This window comes from Coenobita brevimanus, chromosome 64 (genome assembly GCF_032717465.1).
Source record: "Coenobita brevimanus isolate Jiangsu-jjx chromosome 64, ASM3271746v2, whole genome shotgun sequence".
NCBI classification, from domain to species: domain Eukaryota; kingdom Metazoa; phylum Arthropoda; class Malacostraca; order Decapoda; family Coenobitidae; genus Coenobita; species Coenobita brevimanus.
In genome coordinates, this window is record NC_137017.1 from 32,749,911 (window position 1) to 32,760,152 (window position 10,242).

Sequence of the window (10,242 nt, forward strand, 5' to 3'; positions counted from 1 at the left end):
ATAGCCTAGGGTACCAAATATGGTAGGTCATTCCACAGAAAGGTTCTGTTGCTTACGTTTACGAGTATATGAGGTCTAGGCGAAAAATAATTTAACTATCACATAGTTCGGTAGGCCGCACGGATGGTGCACTCAGGCCGCATGCGGCATGCAAACCACAGGTTGTCCATGTCTGGGATAAGGATTATAAAGATTGTTTAAACATGTGTAACAGGGATGTCTGTTGGTAAAGAAAATAGAAGAGCACGTACAGTACACGGTGATGGTATTATCACAAAGAATGACTACAAGTATAATCTGAGAGTCAGAGAAAACGAGGATTGCCGAGATAATGATGTATAGTTACTGTACTCCAAGTGACTGTATGAGAAAGCAAGATATGGAAGCTGAAGAAAAAGAAATAACTTGACACCTGATTGAAGGGTATGATAAACTACGAAGAGATATACGTAACAAGGGCGTCACAGTTTCACATCAGTTTCAACTTGACAGTCGATCCTGCAAGCATTGGGAAGTTGACGTAATGATATTAAATATGATCATTTGTGTGGAGGACGTACTGTACACCTGTGAGGTGACATGGAGAATCTTAACGGCTTCAGTGAGTGAGGAGTGAATGAATATAGGCTTCATTTCACTGGGTAGCCTCCTCTAATTGTGGTTCCTACTTTATGTCTGTTCTTATATTTCCGGATCCTGCAAATCCTGCTGATTGGTAGGAAATGGGGTTAGAGTAATGACGGAGAAATGGACAGTTTTGTGCAGGCACTCAGCCTTTAATTCCTTATTTCAGCGTAAATAGACATGTATGTATATGTGTATGTATTCATATGCATGTATGTATCAAGGCTATATTCTCTTCTTTTTATTTTGCAGATGGGGAAGTAATTGCACAGCTTGAAGGCTTTCGACTAAAATCATCTGCAAGGAAATCCTGCAGGTTCTAGTTGTCACTGGGTTACCAACGCTGTCTACAGGCCGAAAGAGTCAAATCGAGTCGAGTCATTACAGTTATTGGAGTAGTGAGAGCAGTGTGACGGTAAATTTGATTGGTTTTGGTGATATATAGAGAAGAATAAGGTACATTATTTAGAATGTCACTGGCAGAAGTGAAGAATGCTGCTAAGAGACTAGAACGGGAAGCAGCAAATACTGATAAGATATACAGTATACAGAGATCATAAACCGCGGTGAAGAGAATGGAATGCCTTTTGTAATTATGCCATGAAGCTTGAATAAATGGAGCTGTACTCTCTACTCCACTCTCACGAGGACCATCCAGCACCGCCAATCCTGTCTTTCCTCATGATGAGAACCGTGAACCATGATCGTGATGCATGAAGAAGATAGGAAACATCTACTGGTGAATAGAGGCAAGCAGGGAAGAGAAGTGTCTGGGTGTGTGGGAGGGGAGGGGGGAGGAAAGGGTGTGAGAGCAGGCAGGAAACAGAGGATAGGGTGAAAAGTGTGCACGGATATACCAACCTATAGTGCAGGATATAGGCATGTTAATCCTGAAGTGGTTCTGCCAATATATATCTTATGTATGTTTAACACACCCCAAAGATTTATTGTATACATTATTCTAGCTAATGTCAAACAGTTATATTCTGCCCAGGTTAGACGACCTTGGGCTGGAAGTTGGAATCTTCTAAGGCCCTTTTCTTTGGGGGTGGGGACACTAGATGGATTAAATAATACTGGGTGAGAGGTCCTCCATTAGAAAGGTTTGGACGCAGCCTTGACTGAGAGCCTCCTGCCTAAAAATGCCTGACAGGTTTCATTTTGTCTAATGCCATTTTATTTCGGTTAACTTAGATGAGACGTTTTCGGGCTGAAGGCGTTGGACACACCCTTAATTACGTCACTTTCAGTTTGTTATTCATGAAGGTTCAAGTTGATTAGTTTCGGTCTTTTCTTTATACCTTACTCTGCTTCTCATCTTTGGGAGGTGAGCTGCTGCATTAATTAGGTTTTACACTCTCCTCTCAGGGGCACACACGATAACAAAGTTGCCCAACTCCCGCCTAAATGAATTCTGAATAAAACTCATATTGTATATATATATATATATATATATATATATATATATATATATATATATATAGATAGATAGATAGATAGATAGATAGATAAATAGACATAACATATTTAATTCTTTATAAGCCGTATAGGAAGCACAATAGGTCAATTCCTTATCTGCATTTTTCAGGACAATAAATCCACGGCAATCATTATTATTTTTTTTTCCTTAGTGGGATGTGTTATACACCAAGTAACTAATAATGATATGAATACCATGAGTTACCAGTTCAGGACTAATGTTGTTTTGTAGTTCTAGAGAAAGTGGAGTAGCAGACAGACTGTTATTTGAGGCGTCGCGTGGAGGGGCCAACCAACCATAATACTGTAGAGTGTCGAGAGAAGCGCGCTTAAAGATTTGAAAGCTAGTGGTTCTGTAATGGCCGCTCCAATTTTCTTTTTTGATCCATTTTAAAAATCAGGGAATTAATAGGCTTTCATATTATAAATGGTAAGCGTATTTGCAATCATGATAATTGCTATTTGTAGCGCGATGATGGGGAGCGATGTAGGCAGTGGCGCATAATTTTTTTTACATTACGATGCCAAAACCTTTCCCATTTTAATGGTAATGAACGAAAGACTATTGACATATAATACTTGTGGTCTTCCTTCCAGAAGAAAAAAAAAGTTAACATCAGTTTAATAAATAAAATAAAATTTCATTCTGTGCGCATCATTATAATTGTTATAGCTGAAAATTAAACAATAAAACTGGCAGGTACTTGGCATGAGATGCCATACTCACAGGTCAAGAAGTTCCTCATTGTCTGCCCAATGGCCCTTCCTCCTCCTCCATCGCAGTACTGTCCGTTGGACACACTAAATGCAGTATTCGAGTGCGGGGTTGGGGAAAGGGACCAGTGTATGGACTCTCGACTGTGCTAAAAGGGCCAGTGTTAGTTTCTTTGGAGGCAAAAACATGCGATCTAAGGCAGGGGAACATTTTGCTTTATGCCAGGAAGAAGGTAAAAGCCTAGAATCAGTCCAGAAACCTAGAATACCACTAGAAACGCAGAATCGTAGAATCCCTCTAGAAACCTAGAAATCCTACAATTCCTCTAGACACCAAGAATCTCAAGAATCCCTCTCGAAACCTAGAATCCCTCCAGAAACCAACAATTTCAGGAATCCCACTAGAGACCTAGAAATCCTCTAAAATTCTTGAATCCCACTAGAAACTTAGAATTTCTAAAAATCTTCTAAAAACCTAGGATACCTCTAGAAACCTACAATCCTTAGAATTCCTCTAGAAACCTACAATCCCCAGAATCCCTCTAGAAACCTAGTCACCAAAGTTCTTCTAGAAACCTACAATCCCTAGAATTCCTCTAGAAACCTACAATCCTAGAATCCCCCTAGAAACCTACAGTCCCCAGAATTCCTCTAGAAACCTAAAATCCTAGAATCCCTCTAGAAATCTAGAGTCCCTATAGAAATCCAGAAATCCTAGATTCCTCAATTAACTTTAAATTACTAGAATCATTCTAAATACCTGGAATTCTTAGAATCCACCTGCAAACGTAAAATCCCTCCAGGAACGCAGAATCCCTCTAGAAACTAGTATTCCCCTGAAACTAAGACTCTCTCTAGAATTATGGAATATCTAGAATACCTCTACGAACCAAGAATCCCTAAAATCCCTCTAGACACCTAGAATTCCTCTAAAAAACAAGAATCCCTAGAATGCCACTAGACATCTAGAATCCCCCTACTAACCTAGAATCCCAAGAATTCCTCTGCAAGCCTGGTGGCCTTCCTGAAGCCTAGAATCCTTATAGAAGTCTAGAATTCCCTCAGAAATCTAGAATGTTTGAGACCTAGAATCACTAGATTCAGTCTAAAAACCTAGAATCCATAAAATTCCCGTAGAAACCTAGAATCCATCTGAAAACCTGGAGTTCCCCCCAGAAACCTAAAATCTCTTGAAACTGTCTAGAAACCCGGAATCCCTGGAACCCCAGGAAACTCAGAATCCCTAGAATCCCTCTAGAAATCTAGGATCCTTGGAAACCCTCTAGAAACTTAGATTTCTTAGAGTCCATCCAGAAAAATAGAGTTTCTCTCAAAACACAGAATCCTTTAGAATCCTTCTGGAAACTTAATATCCCTAGAACCCCTCTAGAAACTTGAATCCCTCTGGAAACCTAGAATCTCTAGAATACGTCTTGAAACTTAGAAACCCTCCCGTCCCCTTAGAAACCCAAAATTCCTAGAACATCTCAAAGAATACAAAATCCCTAGACTCCCTCTTGAAACTTAGAATCCCAAGAATTCCTCTAGAAACCTACAATTTCTAGAAACCATCTAGAAACCCAGAATCAGTGGATACCTCAAAATTCTTGAATTCCTAGAATCCTCTAGAATCCTCGAATCACTTTACAAACCTAGAGTCCCTAGAAATCTGGATATCCTCGAGTACCTCCAGAATCCCAAAATCGTCAAGAAACCTATAATCTCTACAATCCCATTAGAAACCAAAATCATTAGAATCTTTCTAGAAACCTAGAATCCCTAAGATCCTTTTAGAAAACTATAATTCATAAAATCCCTCCAGAAACCAAAAATCTTTAAAATTCCTATAGAAACCTAGAATCCCTAGAAGTCCTCTAGAAGTATGGAATATATCTAGAAACCTTAAATCCATACAATCCCTCCAGAAACCTGAAACCCCTAGAACCCCCATCGAGACTTGGAAGCCCAAGAATCCCTCTAGAAACCTAAAATCCCTAGAGTTGATTTAGAAACCTAGAATCCCTCTAGAAACCCACAATCTCCAGAATCAATCTAGAAACCCAGAATTCGTCTAGAAACCCCAAACCGGTAAGGTATACTGCACCTTAAACTGATCATATGTTTACGGATATTTTTTTCCTGTCAGTCCAAAGAAATAAACTCTAGCATGGGAAAAACTGAGATAACCGGGTTCACATAAGCCGAAAACTCCCACTCTCATGGGGAGTCTGGGGCACGCGGTGAATGGTATCAGCTGGCGCGAGTTATGTCGCGCCAAAACCGTAACAAAACGAAGAAGTAAATATTTTGCCGTTCTTCTTGCCGTGATTTAAGGTCCACTTTGAACAGGACATCTCAGGAGGGCTCCAGATTATCTATAAATCACGAGGTAATCCTTTGGGAGACATAGAAGACACTAGATAAAAATTACCTACCATTGAACTGATTCAGTAGCTTTTTACAGGTGCACAGAAGTGCGTTTTCGAGTATGAAGATAAGTTAGGCTGGATTAACAATTTATAAAATTGGTTAAGTTAACGTAAAATAGGTTAAGTTTGTGCAGCTGGGTTCTCTTTCTGGACCGGAGCTTAGACAAATAAGAGAAAGGCAGGACACAAAAACTCAAGGCAACAACCTTACGGGTGTATTGACTAATTCTATATACGTGGAACAGGTAGATGTCACAACAATACTATTTAGACAATAATTCAGGACAGCAGGTGAACAGCACAACGAACAGTGTTTGCAGTATTTTGGGCAGGGGAATAGATCACTGTCACTTAGAGGGAAATATAAACTGTGCTTAGGCCGGGCAACTAACTCACAGGTCTTGCAGTGCAGAGGAATTACACTATGAAAGCCGAGTCTGACGTTCACTGAAATCACTGCACTCTTATTAGATCTTTCTTCTTGCTCTCACTATTTCATTCTCTGCCCAAATCGTAACTATCGCACATGAATAGGCCTTGGACTTAGATTCCCTCGGATAATACATTGCCCGATATTCAAGTCACTATTACGCTGTCACTGCACTCTTCACTGTCACTCGCCGTCTGTGGGGCGGCGGCGTGGTTAGAAGGGGGCGGCGGGAGGACTCACAGCCTGACTCCTGATGGGGGCTGGGTCCCGCCTGTGGCCTCTGTATGCAGCGGCCACGGGATCACTCGTAGGGGCGTCCTCTCTCGTCTGGGGCTGTGGGCGGCGAAGGGCCTTGCACTGTCAGGGCTGGGAGCTGGGGTGCGGCCCTCAGGGCTGGGGCCGAACAGCCTCCTGAAGTGCTCACTCAGGCGCCTAACAGAGGACGAGGGTCGTCTGCATCGGGGTGGGGAGAGGCCTCGCCCAGGGGTCCTGGGGGCGGTCTCGAGGGCCTGGTGGCTGCAGTCTCCTGCTGTCGGGGAAGCCGTCAGGAGTGAGCTGCGGCATCGGCTGTTGTCTGAGTCCGTCAGGTAGGGTCTCTCTGGAGCTGGCTGGTCGGAGAACAACCCTAGGGATAGCACAGGGCCTCAGGACTGGGACCCTCCTCCTGGAGGTTGTCATGTTGTGGGGGTGTGGCAGCACCTGACAGAGGAGCGGCTTCTGGTCGTCACTGAAGCCCGGCTACTGGCCGTGGCCGATGTGTTATGTGTATATCTTCAACAAATATTGTCCCTCCCCTACCAAGTACTAAGTACTGTATATTGCAGGAATTAGTGGCTGAAATACACTTACGGTTACACCTGGCAGGTTTCCCTCAACCTTGAGTCAACATAACATCAAAAGCGTTTTTTTTTTTTTTTCATGTTTACCCTACTGACAGGCTATTTTAATGAGCAAAAATAGCACTGCAGTTTTTTTTTCTTTCTCTCTCCCACTGTCTTTGTAAACTAGCACCTTCAGTGAGGTAAACTGTACAAAAAGGCATATTATGTAGACTACAGTTATTGTTAGCCCGAACCTTAGTTGAGACAAACCTGTTAGCGTAACCTTAGCCTCATTCTGACTGGACTGGTGCATGTGTAATAGGCAGACCACACATGGTGCAGACACTATCAGCTTCCTAGACTCGTTAAAGAGGTCTAGTAATCATGCAGTTACATAAGTTGTTCACTCCGTTATTATCACCATGCAAAAAACAAAAACGTGATGTCCACAACTTATGTAATAAACAAATAGCTGACTAGAAGATTATTGTGGGTCTTAAATTGTCTATGATACACGTGACTGATTAATGCATGTCAAGACCACCCATAAACAGGTGGTTAACTCTCTAGAGTGGTGGTCTCCACGCCTCTTATCATTCTCCTTTATCTGTCTGTCCTTTGTAGAAATGTTTGCTTCTGTATTTGTTTATGATGGGGTCGGGGAGGTTGGGAGAGGCGGACACCACAGTAGTAAGTTTAGGTGTAGGTGACGTGTTATTAATATATTTGTTATATAAATCAAATTCCAAAAATCGACCATCACTCATGACAAACTATTATACCGAACAATAATTTGTTTGCTATTATAAATGTTTCAAGTTCATTCCACACATTACCAACACAAGGTAAATTGGCCCATCTGTTATAATGGGATTAGCATCACACTGTTATGTGAATATTGCGAACAAATGTGATCCACTGCCCACCCTCACCCGTAATGAGTGTGTATTGCAGGAAATGATGCCCTACGTAGAGATGTGGTCACACTGGCAGGTTTCTAACAACCACGAGTCAGTATAAGTAACAAGTGGTATACATTTTTGAAAACCCCATTGACGGGCTGCTTGATTGTGGAAATAGACTATGTTGTTATATTCCTTCAGAAATGTAGCACCTTCAGTGGGATATATTGTAAAACAATGAAAATATGAATACTGATGTTCTTGCCAGCCCATTCCTTAGTTAAGGGAAACCTGCCAATGTAAGCCCAGCTTTGGTGAGGGTGGGACAGCCAGCCCATACTTGGGGCGGACACCACCAGTGTGATAAAAAGGCAATTACAGAAGTTATTCACGCCGTACTATTACTATCTTAAGCAAAATAAAAACGTGAGGTCCACAAATTATGTAAAAACACAAAGAGCCTATTCCAACTCTGTTATGAGTCCTAATCTGTTTATGATGCATTTGACTGGTTATCACATGTCAGGACCACCTATAGACAGGTGGTGATCTGTTCAGGAGCTCTAGTCTCCCCGTCCCCGTGCCTCATAAACCTAATTCGTTGTTCCTACCTCCTCTGTCTGGCTATGCCTTATAAAACATGTTTGCATGTGTATTTGTACAATTCGGTTGCTCATATATTTCGTATTGTAAAGCATATTGTTGTACAGGCAGGGGCGTCATTTCAATTTTCCTTGGGGGAGGGCATAGACTATTTAGAATGCCCCCCTACTCCCACCTCCCCACTTAGGGGGGGTGGCCAGCAAGCATTTTGAAGGCACATGCAAGGCTATATTTAGAGAATTAAAGCAGTAAACAAATATATATACTGTATATAATTATTTATTGAACCAATTACTTCCTGACACACACACACACTAATGGATATTCTAGCACTGGCAGTATTTCTGTGTGAAGTTGAATATGTAATTTAAAGTGCATGGTAAAGTACATATCATTGCATTATATGCTAATGGTCTTAGATAAGAGACAAAATAGCAATTAAAATATTTGTATTGGTGAAAGCTTAAACTGTCTTCATTCATATAGCCTAATGAAAAGATAATGAATATAAAATTTAGAATGAAATGTTGTAAACTTGTAACTGAATTAAAAATGGAAAGGTTTTAGCTTACTAGCCCCAAAAATACCATGAACCATGTAAAGTAATGTGAAAAAGTAAGCTCTACACCAAGAGGTGGGAGAAATAAAATGATGGTTTTTAAATCTGGAAGACGCTCACATAAGAATATATTAATTTCAGAAATCATTAGAGGATATTGAAAACTAAACTACGTATATATATTGCATTGGATAAAGGAATAAACTACTGCAACAGTGGACATCTCCGTGATCTCTGCTTTGCAAGGTTATTTGTAGTGCCCTTTGTGGCCTACATGCCACAGTGAATAATGTCGTATATTCTACCTACAGCAGCTTTATACTGTACCAATTCCAAGAGTTTATTATAGTTACATGGCAAGATATCATATATTAATCTGACATGTGAGGTGGTGTGTGAGGAGAAGAGAAGAGAAGAATGCGGATGCAAAGAACAGCTTGGTGGAATGAAGAGGTGAGAGAGGCTGTGGCACAAAAGAAGAAAGCATATAGTTAGTGGATGACAAACAGGGGTGTGGAAGAAGTTTATAGACGGATGAGAGAGTTATATACAGAGGGGAAGAGAGAGGTGAAAAGTTTGGTAAGGGAGAGAAAGAAGACAGTGGATGAGGAATTTGGAAGGAATTTGAGTGTAAAGTGGAGGGAACGTAAGAAAATGTTCTGGAAAGAGGTAAAGAGAGTTAGACAGGGTGTCAAAAGAGTTAGTTAGGGAGTGAAAGATCAAAATGGTAGATTACTAGTGGAGAAGGGAGAAAAAGTGAGCAGATGGAACACTTTAGGGTATTGTTGAACTTAGAGAATGAAAGTAATGTGAGTGTAAATGACGGGAATGGCTGGGAGAAGGAGGGATGTGAGAGACGAGAGGAAGAAATCAGTAGGATGGAAGTTGTGGAAGCAATGAAGAAAGTTAAAATGGGGAAAACCCCAGGAATTGATGAAGTGTTTGGTGAAATGCTGAAGCATGGGGAAATGATAGTAGTAGAATGGATGTGGAAGATGTGCACATTGGCCTGGGAGGAAGATAGAGTCCTGGAGGATTGGAAGTCAGGTATAATTATTCCCTTGTACAAAGGAAAAGGGGAAAAAGATGTATGTGGTAATCATAGGGGTATTTGTCTTCTTAGTGTAATAGGAAAAGTATATGGTAGGATACATACTGACAGAGTTAGGGAAATAACAGAGGAATTAGTTGGAGAAGAACAGGGAGGTTTTAGGAAGGGAAGAGGTTGTGTAGATCAGATATTCATTCTAAGTTCTTCTGTGAAAAAGTTTCTAGAGAAGGGAAAGAAGTTGCATGATGCCTTCATGGATTTGGAGAAAGCATATGACAGGGTGGATAGACAAGGATTGTGGAAAGTATAAAGAATGTATGGAGTAGATGGGAAGTTGTTGAATGCCGTGAAGAGTATGTATGGGGTTGCTAAGGCTGCAGTGCATGTGGATAGTGAACTGACTGAATTTTTCTATTTGAAGGTTGGATTGAAACAGGGATGTGTGATGTCTCCATGGTTGTTCAGTCTGTATATGGAAGGGGTAATAAACGTGATACAAGGTAGGGCAGTGGATGTTGGAGCGGCCCTAATGAGAGAGGGCAGTGTTTGGAAACTCCCTGTACTGCTGTTTGCAGATGATACTGTGTTATTAAGTGAAGACGAAGGGGAGCTGCAAGGCTTGGTGGATGA

The 10,242-nt window shown here is 41.2% G+C and overlaps 1 protein-coding gene across 1 annotated transcript in view; it reads left to right on the forward strand.

Annotated features, from left to right (window-relative positions):
• Positions 1 to 1,065, forward strand: part of LOC145404723 (uncharacterized) — a 46,083-nt gene extending 45,018 nt beyond the window's left edge. Inside the window, exon 22 of the mRNA XM_080276273.1 lies at positions 877 to 1,065. Coding sequence (XP_080132399.1) covers positions 877 to 947 — 71 coding nt within the window. The 3' untranslated portion in view covers positions 948 to 1,065. The remainder of the gene's footprint in view (positions 1 to 876) is intronic.
• The last annotated feature ends 9,177 nt before the right edge of the window (positions 1,066 to 10,242 follow it).